The sequence below is a fragment of the Corvus hawaiiensis genome, chromosome 4, assembly GCF_020740725.1.
Source record: "Corvus hawaiiensis isolate bCorHaw1 chromosome 4, bCorHaw1.pri.cur, whole genome shotgun sequence".
NCBI classification, from domain to species: Eukaryota; Metazoa; Chordata; class Aves; order Passeriformes; family Corvidae; genus Corvus; species Corvus hawaiiensis.
The window spans coordinates 65,965,646-65,986,952 of NC_063216.1; the positions used below are offsets into that span (position 1 = coordinate 65,965,646).

Sequence of the window (21,307 nt, forward strand, 5' to 3'; positions counted from 1 at the left end):
ATTTTAGCATTCAGTGTTAATTACCGTACATTTTGAGTTCAACAGCATAAAAGATGTTCTCTCTCGATTCTTAACACATGACCCATAAACTTTATCCTTGTTTATCTTTAGTGATAAGGAGTAGAGTTGGATGAATTCCTCATCTAATTGTAGAGTTTATGATGATAATCCTATTTTTTATCATTACTTTTAGCTGTATCAGTATGCCTTTAACTGATTTTCAGGTTTATATTAATTCTTTAAGATGATTTTTTTTTTAACTGAAACTTGAGCTTGAACTTGCACTCTTTTAATGAACAGATCTTCAAGAGGGATGCAGTGGTACATCTTAATGAATGACATTCTAAAGACCTTCATTTCTTTGCCTGTTATTGCCACTGCAAGTGAAAAGAGCATTTTTTTTCCTTTATCATCTTCAGTAGTAGTAATTCATTTTGGAGTAGCCATACTTTTAAATACAATAGATTATCTCCACCTTTTTGTGGTACTGCTGGGCAGTGCAGAAGATGAACTGACTTTTTTTTTCTTTTCTGATTATCATTCCTATATTGATTTTGTCCAACTGGTTAATGTAGCAATAGGGTCAATGGATGACATTCACCATACACAGAAGAAAACCATTGTGTTCAGAGCGGGTTTTCTCTTCCCGTGACAACACTGAACAGTCTTCCAAGTATCTAACAAGCAGGCAGGACAGGATACTCATCCTCATCTCCTGGAATTTTTTTTCTACCTCAAGCACACAGACAGGGATCAAAAATCACGCTTTAATGCTTGATTCTAAGTGCCAGATGTCGGGGGCAGTAGGGAAGTAGCCTGCCTCTGCCTACCTGTCCTTTGGTGTGCTCCCTTGTTTCCACCTCCACTTCTGCCCTGCTGGCACCAGGCAGCTGTGAAGTTCACTGTATTTTCATGTGGTTTATGTTTTTGGGAACCACAGCTGCTCTGTGTGCAGCACGCAGTGGGTTTAGTCCCTGGTCGGAGTTTTCAGGGTAATGGCAGTAAATAATTGCTGTGGTGTAGCTGGCACGAGAACTCCCACGGAATGGGAAGGTCACTGCAGTGCAAAGAGATTTTCTAACACATCTCCTGAGGTGTGCTGCTTCGGGCTGCTCTCACACCCCTAGAGAGCTGGGAGCATTTCTCTCAGACTTGGAGGAAAATATTTCATTCGAGACAAGAGTGAAACTTTTATTTTTTTTTTCTCCAATGCTTTTTCTAGCTCTAAAACCTGAGGGAAATTTCTCAGATTTCACTTTGATTTTATTCCCAGTGATGAGGAGCAGCTTTGACTGGAAGCATTTGCATTGTTTGAGATCCTTTGAAAAGGATATGTTTTGAAACTTGTATTCCTTTTGTCCCTTGTTCTCAGGATGGCCAGTCTGATATTTTGTACAAATTTTGGACTGCAGTAACCCAGACACTTTCCTCTCAGTTTCAGTCAGCAACAGACTGTAAGTATGCAGTATAAATGATTTTTAATGTGTTCTGTAATTATTTTGAATCTTGCTTTTCAGTAAGCCCTTTGCTTGGTATCTCCTCTACCAGAACTATAGCAGTGGTTCACTCAGTACAAGGTCTGTGTGTTTGAAACTTCTGGGTTTGTAACCCGACAGGATCCTCCTAAACTAGGTTTGAATTTTCAGAAAGAAATATTTTCTGTTTCATTAAATAGTTATCTAATAACAAAAAGTATTTTTCGAACTGTATGTGGAGGTAAAAATGTTAGTACGTATATACTTTCTAAAGCAAGTAGGTTTGCCAAATTCAAAATCAGTAATTTGATTTTAAAGATAAATTCTTAGTCTTTTCTTGTTAAACACTGATTGGTTGTAAAAATCCGATTTCAGCCATTTTTTGGATACCGTTATAAACAGGATTTTAGTTACTTCAAAATTGTCTTGTAATAAATACAGATAATCAGCTGGTGTTCTGATTATACACAATTTTCTCTGCATGTGTAATACGTAAATAGCAGATACAATCAAGGAATATTAAATATAAATAATGTGTTAACATAAGGCAGTTCTATTACCAGAACATGCTAATGCAGCATGCAGTTGGATCATAGGTGAGTTTGGTACTTTCATAAAAGTATCTTTCACGTTTGCATAGAGTGTTTAAAGTTAATCTTTTGCACATAGAGGCGAAGTGCATTAGATGTGCATTTATCTTTGTGATCTCAGCTATTGCACTGGCCCTTCAAAATTTGGACCTTCCAGGCTTTATAGCAGCAGTATAATTTTGAGGAACTAGCTGGTGGATTCATGTTCAGTGGTTGCTAAGTAACGAGATGATCCCAAAAGAAAATGTATGCATCTTGTGTTAAAACATATTAATTTTACTGTTTGCCTTATGCATTGCTTTAAGAGCAGTATGTACATACCCTGCGCCTCCTGTGTTCAAACTGAACACGTGCTACCTGTTCTCAGCACTCAGTTTTAAGATTGTAAAATTATGACATCAGTTAATGGCACCAACCAACACTACGGAACTGAGGGAACTCTTACATTTTGTCAGCTGTACTTTTTCTAACAGCTATTCAAAACTATTTTATTACTTGCAGTTTTTAATAATGTGTTTTATATAAACATTTATAGGGGGTTTTCAATGTGAACGATGTTTTTGTTTTGATACAGCTAAGTTTTGGGGAGATAATGTTTACAGTAAGCAAATTTTTTCATTTAAGCAAGGCATCTACATGAGAATGTTCATTTTTAACATAAATTTCTGGTGACTGAATCTATTGACATCAGTCAGATTCTGGATCATATATATCAGAGGAAGATGAGATATCAGAAAAATAGTGTAAAAATAGGAATTTATGGCAGTTTACAAGGTTTGCTATTAGATCATGATCTGCTTTTGTGAGGTTGGGATAATCTTTGTAAACATAGCTTCGTTACCTACGATAACTCTTGTGTTTGATAATAAATGTGAATCCTCCAATATTCAAAATTAGTATATATTTGAGTTGAAAGCACAGGCTGGGTGAAATAGGGCAGATGTCTGGAACCTGAAAAACCTAGGAATGAATGGAACAGTGTTAATCTCTTAATGTAATGGGAAATCTATAGAGTATGAGTGACGTTAGATCAAGATTAACAGTTGCTAAAGCAGTTGTACATTTGTTTCATTTCCTGTTACTTGTGGCAAGCCTTTCTAGGCTGAAAATAATGCTTCTTTTTCTGCTTGCTTTGTCATTCTTTGACAAGTTTAGGAATTGCATATTAAATACCTTGTTTTAAGAAGTGTACATAAAGGCATATGCTTCCCTCATTACATTTCTGAAGACTTTGGTTCATAGGAGTTATCTTTGTCTGTTTTAAATTGTTATCTTCAAGGTTGCACAGCCCCACACTTTTCCTCCATCAAGATATTGTTAGCAAATCTCTAGATTTAGAGATTTCCAATTACACTTTGGCTTTAAATGAATGATGATAATAATTAAGTTTGATACCAAACATTTACTGTACAAAATAAAAAAAGCTTTTCATATCCAGTCTTCCAGTTGGGGGTTTTATACTGGTGCTTTAGATCCTCTGTCAAGTGCATTCAATATTATAGTTATGTCACTTTGAAATTAATTATAAATATTACATTACTAATATTAAACTTAGGATAACATTGTTTATATGAATAAAAAGATTAGTTTGAACTTAGCATTGTGTATTGCTTACTGCTTTATTTTGCAGCCTCTATGTTTTTGAAACAAGCATTTGAAGGAGAATACCCTAAATTACTGAGGCTTTATAATGACTTGTGGAAGCGCCTCCAACAATACAGTCAAAATGTTCAGAGGAATTTTAACACAAGTGGAACTACTGATCTTTTTGCTGAACTACAACAAATGGAAGAAGATGCACAGGACATATTCATGCAAAAAAATGAAGATTATGAGTATGTATTATGAACTGTAAGACTATAAAATATAAATCTTTGCAAACTGTAAGAAAACAGAATATTTTTATAAACTTACTGTTATTCAAATTGTCACTGTGGGAGAATTTTTAAGACTTTTTTTCCCCTCTTGCAGTTACTGCTCTAATGCTGTTTTAGAGCTGCAGGCTTTTCATTAGGCTATATATCTAATGGTGCTGGGTTGTCTTGTCTTTCATAAAGTCTCTGACTTTTGAACAAGTTCTATCTTTTTGTCTCTTTGGGTGAAAAGAATAGGAGAATGCTGAAAATTCAGTTTTGTATGCATTGTGATTACAGCAGTAGCTTTTTCCTAATGACACTGCAATCATTTGAGTGTGACAAATGCTCAGTTGTTATGATTCACAGTTTTTAGTTTTGACATCATAGAATAAACATGATCTAAGTGATATCAGAAAGATCAAATTGAAACAAGCTCATCAATTCTATTAGGACTTCTAGACTTATGTAAGATAAAATGAATATTTTATATTGAGAATTGTATTGACTTAAATATGTTCTTGAGCAGTCAGTGGGAGACTTACCAGAAGAATGTTTTTCATATGCGTATGTTTAAAGAGTAGAAAGGAAAAACAGGTTCAGTATGGCAAAGTTTGTATGGCTGGAAAGATTTAATGCTATTGTGTATTTTAATTTAAAATGTAGTAACCTTTTCCTATATCCAAAGTCCAGAAAAGGCCTTGAAAGATTCACTGCAACAATATGAAGCTGCCTATCTGTCAAAATCCTTATCTCGACTGTTTGACCCCATCAATCTTGTCTTCCCTCCTGGAGGTCGGAATCCTCCCTCTTCTGACGAGCTTGACAGCATCATAAAAACTATAGCTAGGTATGTACATATAAGGCATTGCAAAATGTAATACTCAGCATGTATTTTTTCATAAGTTACAGTTTTAGAAATTAGACTTCCTTAGTGGTAAAAAGTTGGTTATTCTCTATTTATAAAGCAGGTTAGTGCAAAAATCAAATCAGAAGATAGGATAGGATAGGATAAAATAGAGTAGCACACAATAGAACAAAATATTTCAATTGGAAGGGACCTAAAACAATAAATCCAGTCCAACTGCATGAACACTTCAGGGCTACCCAAAAGCTGAAAACATTGTCCAAATGCCTCTTAAACACTGACAGGCTTGGGGCATCGACCACTTCTCTAAATAGCCTGTTCCATTATTTGAACACCTTGTTAAGGAAATGATTAATACTGAGTTGGAACCTCCCCTCATGCAGCTTTGAACCATTCCCACACCTCCTGTCACTGGATCCCAGGGAAGAATGCTCAGCACCTCCCTCTTCGCTTCCTGTGCTTAGGAAGGTGTAGAGGGCAATGATGTTGCCCCTCAGACTCCTTTTCTCTGAACTAGACAAGCCCAAATCCTTACCATCCCTCATAGGACAATCCCTCCAGTCCTTTCACCAGATCTGTTGCCCTCCTCTGGACACATTTAGGTAGCTTCACATCCTTCCTAAATTGTGGGACGTCAAACTGGACACAGTGTTCAAGATGAGGCTGCACCAATGCTGAATACAGCAAGATAAGCACCTCTTTATTATTATTGATAATAAACAATGCATTTTATTATTTATTTTCTGTATTTTGTTTTTCTGGGATAAATGGAATTTTAATATAAGTTTTAATGTTTGAGCTTATAAAAGATCAGGAAGAGAAACTTTACACATACTGTAAATGTCTGGTCTCGTAATTATTCTGACTGCGTCGAAGGGAACTGGTAGTTGCTTGGCTGCAAGTGGTAATACCTGGTGTAAATACTTAGTTGAAGTAAAACAGCAAGATGAAAGATAGAGATGACTACTCCAGGTAGAATTTGTAGAATGGGATACTTAAATTACCAGTGGTGCATTTTCCCTCATAAGGTTTTGGTAAGGTCTACTCTGGTTAATAAAATCTGAAAAGAGATGGGCAGTATTCACAGTATGTTTGTGTGTGTAAAGTATTAAATACTGACATAGTACTTGTGACTGGGAGTTGCAAATGCTCAGAACATGTCTGTTGGTGTCTGATATTATTTTGCTCCTTGAAAAAGAGAATTATGAAATTATGAAATTTCAGCTGAGTTTTCCAGAGTTACCTTTAGCTAATGGTGTTTGGGCCCTAGAGAGTTCTCAGAGAAGATTATTCTAGGTTGGGGTGCTTAGTGATTCTCCTGCTCTTGAGAGAGGTTAAACTCACCACAAGCAACATGATGCTTCTTGTGCTTGCCTGTCTTCAGCAGAGCAGTTCTGAATGCAGCCCCAGCCGATGGAGATCTGGGGACGTTCATGAACAAAAAATACTGGAAATGATTTAGAAGTCTTTTCCTTCTTCATTTGTTCCCTGTCATTCCTTTGGGGCCTCTTTTACTATAAAGGATTGCCTAAAACACAGCTTATTAGTTGTGTCAAGCTAAGGCATCCCCTGGGTATTTCTGCACAGCTCATGTAATTCCAGAGTTGAATGACTGTGTATTCACCTGTAATGTTTGAAGGCTGCTGCCAAAGCTTGAATGTAGTTAATTGCTGTCAATATTTTTGAATGGCTTACTAATAGTGATTTCATGCTGAAGTGTCATTCCTAAACTTTGCTCATTTTTACTAGAATAGGAACACTGCACATAAAATTCCCAAATGACTTGTTAAATTGTAAACTGAATTACGGTGCGTGGAAAGACTTGGTTGTATGTGTTACTCTGTCTAAATTGACGTGCCACGTAACTGTGTATTCATAGTTAAAATTCTTTATCGATTCAATACAGCACTGTTTAGTCGTTAATTGAGATTTGTAATCTTTGCTTCCAGTGAGCTGAATGTGGCTGCTGTTGATCCAGACCTGAGTCTAGCTGTGGCCAAAAATGTGGCGAAGACCGTTCAGCTTTACGGTGTAAAGTCTGAGCAGCTTGTAAGTAATTTTAAATTTCTAAAACCTAATGTTTTTACATGTACAGTGTTCTGGCTTTTGTAGATTTAGAACATAACAGTAAAGCAATCTAGATAGACAAAACCTTCCAGTTAGCTTTCCATTGTATTTATGAACATTTTCAGTTAAATTCTACCTTCAGACAAACTCAGTCTATTGATAGCGGTAAAATTTATCTGTATAACTCCAAATTGAATTTGCCATATTAATTTTTAAAACATCAAAATTGTAGCTGTCATTAAGTAAAATCAAGACTGTTAAATTCAGTTTTTTATTAACCAACATTTGATATTACACTCATTTACATGATACAGCATCTTTATGGTATTAAAATCTGGACGATTCAAATACAATTTTTTATTACTTGAGAGAAATTTTGGGTTTTTCCATATATTTATTATTTGACATACATTTAAGTGACCTTTGATTTGTTTGCATTTGTCACATATTTCCAATCATTTACCATGCAGTGGCATCTAGTGTTAAACTGAATAGAAGAAGGATCCCTAAAGCCATATCTTTTGGGTAAGAGCCTTCAAGGAGCCTATGGATAGTACAGTGAATGTTGTCATAATACAAAAAAAAATTTCAGATGAACAATTTTCTCTTAAGGACTGTTGCTGAAATTGTAATGGTTTTTTTATGAAGAGATGAAAATTAACTTTTGCAATATGCAGACCCACCAGAAATGACTAACTACTTGTATTTGTAACAAGATTTTCACTTAATAAGCAACATTAATTCTGACAGCAGACTCAGACTCCAGTAACATTCATTTACGATATGTTTCATTTAAAGAAAGATGCTTGCTAATATTTTTTGTACCAATTGGCTACAAAACATTACAGCAATTTAGTTAGTATGGTTTCTGTTTACCTTTTACACATCTGTTGTCTCTAAATAGCTTTGAAAAAATTGAAATTCAGTAACACATACTTTGTTTACCTTGTCTGTTGGATTGTCTTAGACGTTCGCAAACATGGCGTATGGAAAAGGTACATAGGTGAAGCAGTCATGAAGGCCATAAAGAATATTTTAAATTTTAAATAAAAACAAATGTTGGCATTATTTTGTTAGCTGTTTAAAGCATAGTGCTTAAGTTGGGTCTGCTTTTAAGGCTATCAAATCATGGCTTCGTATTTTCAGGATGAAATTTGCTTATGGCAGAAATGAGGATTTTTAGTAGGTTGTGAGAATTATCATAGGTAAAAAAAATACATTGTTGTCTATATATCATAGAGTGTAGTGTCAAATAGTGGCATTCAACTGGAAAAAAAAAGACCCATCAGCTGTAACTGTGAAAGTACCAGGGTTGTGCTCACCTTCTCTAACAACTTCTTAGAGTTTGAATCTGGCCAGGGGATTCTTTGGAAGTGAACATCATTTTGTGTTTAGACAGCTGGCAAATTTTTAAGAAACCCTGAAAAAACCAAGATACTCAGAAATAAGCTGATAAGTATATTATTTGTGGCTTTGTGTTAGCTAACCTTAAAGTAAAAGAATGTAGAAGGAAAGAGGGAGTGTGAGCCCTTGAACTTCTTGGATTTGACAACTGAAAATGCAAACCTGAAACATTGAAAAGCTAAGTGATGGGATTACTCAACCTGGCAGGATGAACATCAATGTCCTTCAAGCACATACCTACAAACTGTAAAATAAAGTCAAGAGTATTGCACAGCTACCTTTTTAAAAACTTCTTTCTTTCCTTGCTGATACACGTTATAAATTTAAAAACCAGAAGTGCTCAACACAGTTGCCAAGACGTAAGTGCAAGAGCCATCTTTGAGGTGCTGAAATATCATTCCTAGCCTCCAGCTGCCTCTCCAGCAGGGCACGGCTCTCCCACTTGTCCTGTGCCATGCTTGCCAGCCCTCTGGATATAATCTGGAACAACTTAGCCTTTTTTTGGTGCCTATTTTTGGACAGACAGATTGAGCCTGAATTGTGCACCATGTGTAGAACAGGAGCTATGTCAGACAGCACTGTTTCATTATGTTTTAGTGGTTTAGCCAAGAATGCAATCTTAATTCAGTCTTGCAATCCAGCCTCCAACAATAGCTTTCTAAAGCTGAGAAGGGGACCATGTAACATATCCGCTCAGATGCTTCATGTCTGATAGCTATAGTAGAGCAGTGCTAGAGATGGAAATTTAATTTCCTGGAGGAATATGAAATTGAGTTCTCTTCCAAATTAAAAGTAAACAAAAGCATCTCAGAATTCTCAGTGAAGGAAGATGGGGGCAGGAGACTTTAAAAAGTAATTAAATTTTTTTTTTTAATGTTGTAATATTGCAGGTAGATTTGAAAGGTGAAGAACTGGAATATGCAGTTCTAAAAATGTTGAGACATTCTGATGTCAGGGTTTTTATTTACTCAGTTTCCCAAAACAAGGAATTGCAATTCACTGAGATTTCATCACTGTTTCTCCAGGTATCTTTAAGTAGACAAATAACAAGAAAAATGTTACTCAAGATTCAGAGATTTTACCTTTGAGCAAAACCAGCATCTATCAGTCTGTGCATACAGTCCTAAAGCTAAGATGACTAAGAAAAAATGGCCTCTTCCTGTAAATTCAAAACATTTGTCTGTGTTACTTGTGGCTTTGTAGCCTTTTCAGCTTTCTCCACATCAAGAACTTGCTGCACCTGAGACCTGTTCTTGTATTAACTGGTTCAGAGAAGATAAGAAATAATCTCTGGAAGCAATATGTAGATACACTCTGCTGTTGGGTGAATCTTTAGTCACCCCCTTGCTGATGCTTGATGTGGTTGGTGTATGCCATGCAGCATTCAGAATTATTGTCCTAATTTCACTCAGTGTAATTGCAGATGTTCTCAGTATACAGAGTTTGAAGGGATAATTATACATTGCACTAGATTTAAAAAATATTTCTGTTAATTTAAGAGTATTAGCTTTCATCACCCATCATGTGTTTTGTGGTGCTGAGAAAGGGTGCTTGGTATATTTTCTCTGTGCCATTATAATCTTGTTTCTTCTTATTCACGTTTTCCTTAAAATAGATAGGCCAGACATCTTCATAATGATTACAGACACCACCAGATTTCTGTTTAGTCACCATTTCCACAACCTTCTCATTCCAGATTAGAAAAGATATTAACAAATCTGATCATCATGTTTTGGATAAGAATAAAATTTTCTTCTTCTGCATTTGCACCTTGCAATCCAGTGCATAGGTTTTAACAAAAGGTCTGCTTACTGAGCCAGGTTTTGTTCAGTGGCCACTTTTTCTTGCAAGTGAGGTAGCCCAGATGAAAAAGACCACTAACTTTTCTCCTCTATTCAATTCCAGGGGAGTCATCCATTCCCATTTGCAAATACCTTAAATCACCTGTCTTGATTGATCCATGCAACATGTTGTGCTCTTGTTTAACTGGCCACATCAGGAAAATTAGCTCTTTCCTCAAATGCTTACAATAAGTACAGTGAAGGGAAGAGATTTGTGAGAAGGCAGTAAGTTGCATTTCCAGAAAACAAAATTAAGTTGAGTAATTTGGGGTGTTTATGAGGATCCATGCTCCTTAATAAAAGATAGGAGCTCATAAATCTGCTTCCTAGAGATATTTTTACCTCTTTAACTGATAGTTGAGAAGTATAAAAAAGAGCTTATAACTCAGCAACATCTTTATTAAATGCCTTTGACATGGCAGCAGAATCCTCTAGTGCAGTGATCTCTTAAGATTTTTGGTTATGCATCCCTGTCAGTATAAACTTTTTGAGCTTGCACCTTCATTATATGTATACTTGTTTATTTATAACTTCTATACGTGTACTGAAGTTCTGATATTTTTGTCGTGCACCCCACTGTATTGTCTTGCCTAATCCTTGTGGTGTATGTGCCCCACTTCAAAGACCACTGCTCTAAAATAATACCCTGCAGTAATCTTCCATAATAACAGAACAGACTTTGTCTGTTAATTTTTGGAAAAGATGCCTCATTGATTGCAGTCTTTTGAATTAATGTTTGATTTTGTTAATATGCTACTTTAAATCAGATTTCTTATCTATCTGCAGAAAAATGAAAAAGATGGTAGCCTGATGATTGAAAGAGAAACAAAACTGTGTTTCCCCAGTTGGTTACCTGTAATTTTGTCATTTACTGAGCTGAGTTTTGAATGTACTTGAAATGTTGTGGTTTCTCTTATAATTAGAAATCTCTTTGTTGCAACTTTGCAATCACTGTACTTTTGTTTGCTATTGATAGAGCAGTCATGAAGCATTGAGGGTTAAAAGCTCTGAAATTTACAAGATATGTAATTTTGCCAACAAGCAGAAAAATAAATTGCAAGACCCATTGTCCCTTATAGATACTGAAGGTGGAAGAGCCCTCTTTGATCCTCTAGCCTATTACCTTCCCAGCACAGGACCGTTTGAAACAATATTTGTTGTTGGGGCTTTTGTTGCATTCTTTCTGGTTTTAGAGTGATGATTTCAGTTACCTGAATGTAAGTACTGCCTGTTCTCTTACTTTTGTGCTGTTTCTCTTCAGCTTGTCATGTGGGTGGATTGAAATACACTAACACACCCACCAATTGCACATAGATGAAATGTGTTGTGCTGTGAACATGAAAATGCAGTTGTTTAGAGAAGGTGTGATTCTCCTACTTTGTGAACCTGGAGACCTCTACCAGTTTCCTCCCTAGAGTTATAGTCATCCTGTCAGACTATCTTTATTATTTTGATCAGAGTCCCAGAGCAGTCCTTCCTGCCTTGTCTGATGAAGGCTGTGTCTTGCTGACTCCTCCCACCATAGGGCATCACTGGAGACATCATCAGAGACGATGTCATCTGTTGGCCAATAAACAAGCAAAGAGTCATTTGCAGAGGCAGGATTGTAAAAATGAGGTTGTCCACTTGCTTTTCAGAGCAGGTGGGGGCGATTATGCTGGCAAATTCTGGTGGATTAAACTATCTTAAAAAACATTTCTGTATGAGGATATGTAATGGTGTGCTTACATGATTTAGGCAGGCACAAACTCACTCTACTGTGTTGCCAGATGGCAGAGCACATTTTAGCTCCACTCCAGTCTGTGCTGACCAGTTCAGCTGTGGCATCTTGCGGAACACAACACTCACTCAGCCTGGAGCACAAGCTGAGAAAGTTCATGTCTGCTTGAAGTACAGACAATGCATGGCCATACTAAACCAGGCAGATTTTTCCTAAGGTTAGGGTAGAAAAGGCTAAAATCAGTGGGAGCTGTGATTGCCTATAATTGGAGTGTTTCCTAAATTTGGAATATTGTATTTTATGGAGTAATAAGTTTATCTAAAAAAAGGGTTCTTTCCAGCAGACAAGAGGCTGCAGGCAGATGATATAATGGAGATCTTTCCCACTGTCAGACTTGTAAGCAATCATAGAGAGGAAGCCCTCAAAAGGTGGAGATGGAGAGTGGGTGTAATGAGGGAGGAAGGAAGTAGAGAATTTGAGTATTTTTTTTATTCTCCTAACTCAATGTGGTTGAACTGATGCCATATCTCTCAAAAGCTGATGAATGAGGCAGAGGTCTGAAATAACAGCCTGAGGGCAGTGCTCTGGGAGAGCTGCTAACCTGTGCCCTCAGCTACTAACCTGTCCTTTACAGCTCATGCTAGAGACTTGGCTTCTCATCAGGATTTTAGCCTGGGCAATGGCTGCGGTATTTGTGATTATCACATTTGCCACCTGGAAATTTTTAAGCACTGTGCAGAGAGCACAGTCCTTCCTGGCATTCTGAAGAATTCTTCCCTGACCTTCTTAAGAAAACATAAAACAATGCTTGGTGTATTTAACGTATTTCAAAATTAAAATGCTAAAGACCCAGTAATAGAAGCAAATTTTGAGATTAAAGAGAATACATAAGTGTCTCAAAAATTGGAGTCGCTGCACCAAGGTTCAAATATTTGTCACATATCCTCAAAGGGCAAGACATTGAATCACCTATTGGTGACCTCTACTACTGGACATGCCAAGAGACAAAATGAGAGAGAATTTGTTATTCTGATCCCAAAAGTGATGGATGACTGTACACTTCAGACATAAGAACATTTGTGTGGATTTTCCCGGGTGACTGACATTTTAAGATTCCGGATTGTTTTGAGGGAAAAGTCAGCATCAGCTGATATCTGTGATATAGAGTAGGCAGCTTCTTTCTCACTGTCCTGGATCTCAGTAGTATATTGAGATTTATTTACATTTACTTAGGTAAATATTTCAGTTATGTAATGTTATGCATGGTTCTAGAATGTGCATCAGTTGCAGAGCACTGGAGCAGTAATATGAGCAGTAATACGTTGGCACAAGAAGTTTCTTGGGAAGTAACTGGGAAGCTTTGATTTAGCCTGATCCTGTTTTTGAACGCAATGGTGAAACTGGATTTCAGATGTTGTGAAACAATTCTGGATATTTAACTGGCTTAATGTTTAAATGTAAAGTGGCTCTAACATAAAAATTCTATTATTAAAATTAATATACATTATTTTTAAACTTCTGAGGGTTTACTGAGATCTACTTTTCAATTAACTGGTACTAGATTGTGTAACTAGGAAAATGTTATTGAAAAGTATTATTATCTGTCATAATGATGAGAAGCATGTGCTTGATGACAGGGGTTTTTTTAGTGCATTATAATTTAAGAAAGTAAATACCAAAAAAGAGCATAAGCAGAAAAATGTAACAATTCATTGTTGTGTCAACCCCTTCTTCAGAGGCAAACACTACATACATGCATATACCAATCACTGACTGCTTGTCCCCAGGTGGTCTAGGTTTGCTTTTTAAAGAGAGTGTGGGTGTGGAAAACAAGTAACTGTCCTGAGAACAATAAATGTAAGTAAGTAAATGAGCTTGATCTCATCTGTGTGAAGGCAAATTTTTATCATCGAGGCTTGTTCTGATTAGTGTTGGCCTCAGTTCAAGGTGGATCAGCAAGATGTGTTTTGTTTTTGCTGCAGAAGGGTTGTGTCTTGAATTGCTCCACACTGTCACCCTGGTGTTTGTGTTAATGTTTGCCTCTCTTGCTTGAGAGCACAAGGTCAGCAAAGGTTTGTGACTTACACTCAGGACTTAAATTGCCATCCCAAGCTGTGAACATCCCTCTGAAATGGGAGGGTAACAGTGATGTCTGTACTAGGGAGCAGAAGGTGCCTGGAAACACCCCAGGGCACTGTGGCCAGTGGGGCCAGGCAATGCCTCCCAGCTGGGGGTGATGCCTTTTCCTGGTCTTAAAATTAAGGGTCAAAAATGGTTAGAAGGGAAAAAGAGGTTCTACCTTGGTATTTATTTTAAGGATCTTTAGGTGCACACATCCAGGTGGAATGCAGCCCAATGCACACCACCAAAATGCCGACCCCCAAAAGATCTGGTATAACATTACAGGTTTTACTAATTAGCATATCCATCAAAAATTCCCCAGTGAGAGGCTTGAATGAGCCCTCCCCTCCCCAAGGGATCTTCCCCTGGATGGTTCTATCTTAGTTTACAGAATGTGTTCTGGAGAGGACCTTGGGGTCTGGGGCACACTGATCCCTAGCTACAAAGCTTCTAAAATGTTTAGTCTCTTAGCTTGACAAACAAGTCCAAGAATGTAGACAAAAAGCACTAAGAATACAGAAGTTGTAAAAAGGTATAACAGGGGTATAAAAGAAAAGGCAAAAAAACTTCATGGCATCAGGGAGGGCTACCCTTCCCCAAAGCAGTGTCTGGCTGCCAGAGCCTTTCTGGCAGTAGTCTCTGCAGGACTGACTCTCCTGAGCTGTGGCTGGAGATTGGGGAAAGTAGCTGTTGGCCCAGGCCAAAAATTTGCTAATGGATGTCCTGCCAGCTTAGTGGTACAGACAGTCACGTGCCAGATCCAGGGACCTTTCCTGGCACCCTTTAATTTACAGCTGTGGGTGTAGCCAATATGTGACTGAGACTGAACAGCAGCGAGTTGCAAAATCTGTTCAAGAGGAAGCTTAAAATGCTGACAGATTGGAGTAATTTTTTTCTTGCATCTGGAATCCATACTTCCTTCTGCTGTAAATAAATCTCTAAGGCAAAAGTTAGGAGATGTGATTTCTTTTGTAGTAATATTGCTTTTGTTCTTAAGATTTTCTTAGATTGCCAGAGTTTCAAAATATATGCTTTCCAAGACTTTCCGTCTGCAGTGCTTGTCAGCTGAGCTTGACTTATTTTCGTATAGCATTTGGTGTTTCTACCAGTTTTAGACCTTGAAAAGAGTACAGTTGTCTGTGGCATTGTGGCTAATTGGCAACTCCAGTACTACTGATGGGTGCAAGAAAACTCTTGGATGTTAACTCTTCAGTGTTCAGCTCTTTCTTCCAGTAGCCAAGTGTTTCTTTGAGCCAACTCAGATGACACCTTTTTGCACGCCGGTGCAACCAAGCCCTTCTGTAATTTAATATTCTATTTTTAGTGAATGTAATGGATGGAGATACAGGCTGAAGAATATCTGTCTATCTGTCATGTTCAGATATTTTTGGAGCACTGATCTTTGTAATGCTGATCAGCACCAAATGTATTACATAAGATTAGCATCAAAATATATACAATGGAAAGTCAGCTCTGCTGCAGTTGTTCTTAAATTATTTTTAGTATTGCCCACAAAACTGGTATAACTCAGTGCATTGCCCTGCCACTGTGCTCTGTCTCTATAGGAAATATTTTAAAAGATTAATTTTATCTTTTCTCAGACCTTTTCAGTCACAGGTCTCCTTCCTGAGGCTTCAAGTAAGATAGTCAGTGATGCACATTATGAAGATTTTAATAAATGCCCACTTTTCACCAGGACTGAAATGGAGACAAATTTGTCTCTCATTGTCCTTCAATCCAATTTATATTAGAACTTGTGATTTGCAGGTGCAAGATTCCAAATTTTGTTTTACTTACATTTGTTTTACTTACTCTTGTGTTCTTTATTGGTGCTCGGGTGGCTTCATCTTTGCTGTTACTCAAAATGATATTTTCAATTTTCAAATTTTAGTGGGTACTCAGAATTAATATCTTCTTATTAAATATATCTGGTTTACTGGCTAACCATTTGGAATGGATTGGAGCAGATTATTTGGAAGATTTTTTGAGTTTAGAGGCAGACTGTAAGAAAACAAACTGTATTCTTCTCACACCGCTCTAGAAAAAGTATTTTTATGTTTCAAGTTTTCTGAAAAAGCTGATCCTTTCTTTTGAGTATTTTTAAAAACTAGTTTGTAATTACTGAGATTTAAAATAGATCTCAACTTTCTGCATATCCATCCCATCATCATAACTATTTGTAGCAGATGAGTCTTGGTTTTTTTTCATGATTTCTTTCTTAGTGGGTTTATGGTGCATCTGATATATTATAGTCAATAGAAAAAAATTACTGTTTGCTTTTGATGATGTAGTTTTGAAAGTATAATGCTGTCATGCCATGTCTTTACAGATCTTTCAGGACCTCTCTTCCTGAGAATGCAATCAAATGTGCTCTGATCTTGGTTTTTATTACTACTGTTAAAAACAATCTCTACTTTATTAATGCTTGTCCTTGGTGGCTTGTAAACATGGTTGCAATAAAGACAATGAGGAAGGAGAAGGCTAGAATGCTAGGTGGAATAAAAACCCAACAATTAATTCAGCTTAAAACACTGAGCTGAGAAAGAGACAGAGTCTTTACAAGGAATTTTTGTAATGTCATTTGTAGAAGAGAAGGTGTCTGTCATGCTTGATCAGGGCAATGAAGATTTAAATAAGCTGTTTTCAGAGGGTTATTTAGATGATAAGCAATATGAATGGCGTATTTTTGTCCAGAATCTAAAAGGCTAAGTGTATTATAACTAATCCAGAGACTATATTGGAACATCTCGGCTTAATCAGTAAAATTATGAAAAGTAGAAGTGCAAAGGATGGGATTTAAAAGTTAAAACATTGCAATGAGAAAACACTTGGATGAGAAGGATTGATTCTTAGTTTTTTCTGAGTATTCATGGGGGTAGGGTTTTTTTTCTGAACCTTTCAGTCTGTCCTTAGTGGTTGACTAGGAAAAGGCAGCGAGGGGCTGGATTCAACAAGTTCTCCACTGATTTTGCCCCAGTCTGTCTAGTGGTGAGACAAATATCCATAACATGTTGCAAGAAAGAAAAATGTTGATACAGGATGTCTGTAATTCTGGTTTCTTCTAGAGGAATGAAAAGAATAAAGACCTCATTTATGGAGGAAAGCATTCATTGAGTTGACATTAGTCATATATATTTCAAGGAGAAATGTACCTTACACTATGCAAAAACATTTTTTGGCCCAGTTAATTTATACAAGTTCCTCAAATGAAATATGCTGGAGTAGCAAGAAAATGGATGTGAGCTGCATCTCTGTTAGGATGTTTACTGATGTTTATTGACATAGCTATGTGGTTTGGGGTATGTGTGTTGGCTTTTTTCCCACCCATCCTCTTATGTGGCATAGTTAAATTCATCTAGCTGAATAATTCAATCAAGTAGGGGAGAGCAGGGTGGAGAGGGAGAGAGAAAAGACCTCCTGAAACCAAATTCTTCCAGTGAAGGGATAAAAATGCCCTGGAATTTTGGCATCAGATATAACCCCCAGCAAATTTATGGGGCCTGTGGTGGTTTTGAATTGAAAGGCATGATGAATCCTTATTGTAATGACATAAAGTGTATTTCTGATTGCCTTTTTTATTACGTGATCTTATAAGAATTAATCCATGTCTCTTATCAGATGGTGTTATATTGAATTGTAAGCTTTCATTTGCGGGTGAATCACTATTCAGGACATATTCCAACAATGAGATTTGTCTGACAGTTCCAGGGAAACGTATCCCGTCCTCCTGTCTAAATGTCGAATATTGTGAACTTCGGAGGGAAGTATGAAATCTAATAAGCTCACAAATCATCAGGAACAGTAGCGAAGTGACACCTCAGGAAAGGTTTATGTAAATAACGGGTCAGTAACAATGGTGTAACTAATGTGAAGGATTATATTTTCCCCAGTTCTTTTTTGAGATACATGAATTAATTGTATTGTACCAGTAGCTTGAAGAGATGGTATTACTGTCAATGAAAACCTTGTATCCATGCTATTTAAATGAGAGAGCCCAAAAATATGAATTCAATGTTTGGCACATTAAAAGAATTCATTAATAGGTATTTAAATAGAATATGTGGGAGACTATTATATAATAAAATAATTTCAGAATAATTACTATTTCACTGTACAGTAATAAAAGCTAAAGATGGCAGTAGGTCTAATTTAAAAATAATCAAAAGTCAGGTAAGGTTTTGTAATTTATTTTTTTGATGGAAAGATGAGAAGAGCTTTGTTCAAACACTCATTAGGAAGCTACTTATATTGGTCAAAGAATACTTAGAAATATCTATCTGATAAATCACTTTAGAAAGCATTTAAACTTTTAAAACTGGAATTAAAAATCCGGAGGAGAGACCTAAATTAAATAACTTCATAAAGGATATTCTTTTTTTTCATGTTGCCTTTTGCTGGTTAGATCGTGACTCACATAAGAAATGTGTGATTTTTTTTTTAATTGTTTTTTTTTGAGATATCCTGACTAATCTCCAGAAAAAATCATCCAAACATAAAAGTCTGGGTTTGGGAGTACTGTGTACTTTATTTTATCCTGCTAGGAAGTTGATTAAGACTTCTTTAGGTCTAGTATGTTGTTTTGCTAGCCTGTAGAAAAAGAACGTGATGGCACAATCCTTACAGTATTTTGTTATAGTAAGCTCTAAGTTATTTCTTAGCAAATTAAATTCTGTGATTCATAAAAGGACTTGGTTAGGTGTATGTTGATATCTATATGGTAAAGGATTTGGAATTTTTCAATTTTGGAACAGCTCCAATGAGAGTTGGACCATGTAGAGTTCAATCATAGACTTGTGCAGGGTGGTAATATTCTAATTTCAGTTAACGCGGGACTTGATACCACAAAAAGCAGATGACAATTCAATAAGTTGATTGTATTTTTTATGTGTAGGTGAATATCACCCTAGCGTGTTGAACTTCTCATGTGTCTTGGGGATGGATGTCTGCTCTTCACCTCTGGAGGGGCATTCTCAGTAGTTGGCTGAAACCAGGAGCTAATGGGATTACATATAAGATATGATTAATCATTCAGTCATTAATTTGGCAAGCATGAAAAATGCAAACGTTACAGTCAGAGGTATCAGGATCAACACACATTGTCCTTGAAATCCTCCTCAGACTTGGCTGGGTAATAGAAGGGGCTTAATTTTCTGTAGTTGAAAAATTATTCCAAGTGTTTCAGGTTTAGGATTCTCTGAGATTCCTTAAAGGAACTGCTTTTATAAGTGTTTTCTGATAGCAGAGCTGTTTTAAAGCAGCTCATTATTTAAGCACCATGAACTATTACTCACTTTTGATTACTTGTACAGTGCTTTTCTTCTCGGATGATTCAAAGACTTGGAGATAAATCTTGTCTTTTCTGTTACAAAAAGACCATTTGCTGTTTTTCTTCCATTTCTTTGGCTTTTGAAAATATTAAGAAAGAAAAACCAAAACAAAGCAGAAATACCCCTGAGGAAATGGTTCAATGATTGCTGCTTCTTCTAACATGAATAGTATGAGCATGATGTTCAGTCTTTTTTCCTGGTCAAGGACTTAACTGTCCCTTCAAATTTTTCCTCCAAAAATAATGATTGCATTTTCTATAAGATTTTGAATTTCTTCACCTACAAACTCCTTTTCTGTATTTCTAGAATACAAAATTTTCATTTTTCCGTGGAAGCTAAAAAAAAAAAGATATTCTGGAAGCTACAAGAATGTCCTGAAGGTGCAATATGCATGTTATTATGTACATTTTAAATTATTGCCTGAACTCACAGCTTATTCCTTTCCTCATGTCTTGAAATATTTCTTCTTTGCAAAATTAGAAGCTGCTCCAAGAACATAAATTCTTACTTATGATTTATTCTTAAATTTTAGTTTTGTTTTTTTTTTAAGCAGAATATTCATATTAATTTATCCTCATCAGTCAAGGACCTTATTTCCACTGACAAATTCATTCAAATCCTACACTTCGAACCTCTAAATTATGTCTCTTCTTCTTGTATATTATCCTCTAAGTAGCTAATATATTAAGTGGAATAGCTAATGGAGTTCAGATTCTTCTGTATTTTTCTGCTAAACGGTGCTTTTTTTACAAAAAGGAGCAAACTAATTCTACTAAACCTGTGTGGTTTTTAGGTGGAAAGAGATTGTAAAAGGTACCTTCTGCAGTATGGAAAACATTAAACCTAATAGTAAATCATCCCAATTATTTGTCGTTTATGGGAGAAATCCCAGGGCCAAGGCCTATTGACTCAGAAACTCTCTAAATGGATTCTGTGCTTTATAATAAGTTGTTATGATCAGGCAGGAGGCCAAGTACCAGATGGATTGATTGCCTTCTGCCAGAGGTATGGCAACATCAGCTGCATCTATTAGGAATGCATTTACTGTTGAAAATGTTAGCTTGACAACTGGAGTTCAGTTTGTGCTATCAAAACACTCTTTAGTCTCGTGATCCTGGAGTTAGATTGAATGATTTGTTGAGAAGCCCTACTTTAGTCTTATTTTAGGATCTTCTCCATACTCCTAAATTATGATGATGTTTCCTGCTCTAAAAAAATGGGTTTGCTGAGGCTGTTTCAGGGAAATCAAATAAATGGAGCTTTCCAAAACTGTCAATAAGGATGCACAGGAGATCTTAGTTACTGAGCATGAATCTGAAGTTTTTCACAAGATATGTAGTCTGTGAAGGGACTACTAGCAAACCAGCTCACAAATCAGTGTCTCTTCTGAGCTGCCACCTGTTGAAAGAGAGGAGTGTTAGTCACTTTGAAGCACTAAAAAAATTACAGGAAAAGATGTATCAATAGACTGAGCTTTCCTAGAAGAAAAAGACAAACTCAGTTAGCATTTTATTTATAACCCAAGGGAGAACTGATGATTTGATTCATGGCCTAATCTAAATTCTACATTCATTGCTTAATGGTGAAGACAAGAATTTAATCCCAAAGCAATCTTACCATTGCACATGTCTCCACATGTGAGATCAAATCCATGCTGTCACATTTCATGTCTGTTCTTAGGCATCAAACACAGAAAAGTGTCAAATCCAGAACACTTGATCTGGTTATTTCCAAGACATATTTCCAAAGTAGGTCTATGCAAAGAGGTGCAAATACATTTATAGGGTGAGAATACATCTTACATGACTACTAGGGATCTGTGGTACTGCTTTAAATTCCCTTTATAGCTAGTGAAGAGAAATGGGCGCATACAGGATGCAGGTACTCGCTTCCCAAAGCAGGGGCTTTGAAATAGCCTAGGTGAATTACTCAATGCAAGTTCTTACGTCTCTGCTTCGTGGTTTCCTGCGTGTGGTCAGGTGAATCATTCCTGAAATTTTCTGCTGTGGGCAGCTTACTGACCCAGGATGAGGCACCTGCA

At 36.6% G+C, this 21,307-nt stretch overlaps 1 protein-coding gene across 2 annotated transcripts in view; it reads left to right on the forward strand.

Moving 5' to 3' along the window:
- Positions 1-21,307, forward strand: part of COG5 (component of oligomeric golgi complex 5) — a 185,353-nt gene that overhangs the window by 136,567 nt on the left and 27,479 nt on the right. For both annotated transcript variants that reach the window (XM_048302615.1, XM_048302616.1), the window contains exons 11-14: positions 1,373-1,454; positions 3,696-3,900; positions 4,607-4,768; positions 6,736-6,835. In XM_048302615.1, coding sequence (XP_048158572.1) covers positions 1,373-1,454; positions 3,696-3,900; positions 4,607-4,768; positions 6,736-6,835 — 549 coding nt within the window. The remainder of the gene's footprint in view (positions 1-1,372; positions 1,455-3,695; positions 3,901-4,606; positions 4,769-6,735; positions 6,836-21,307) is intronic.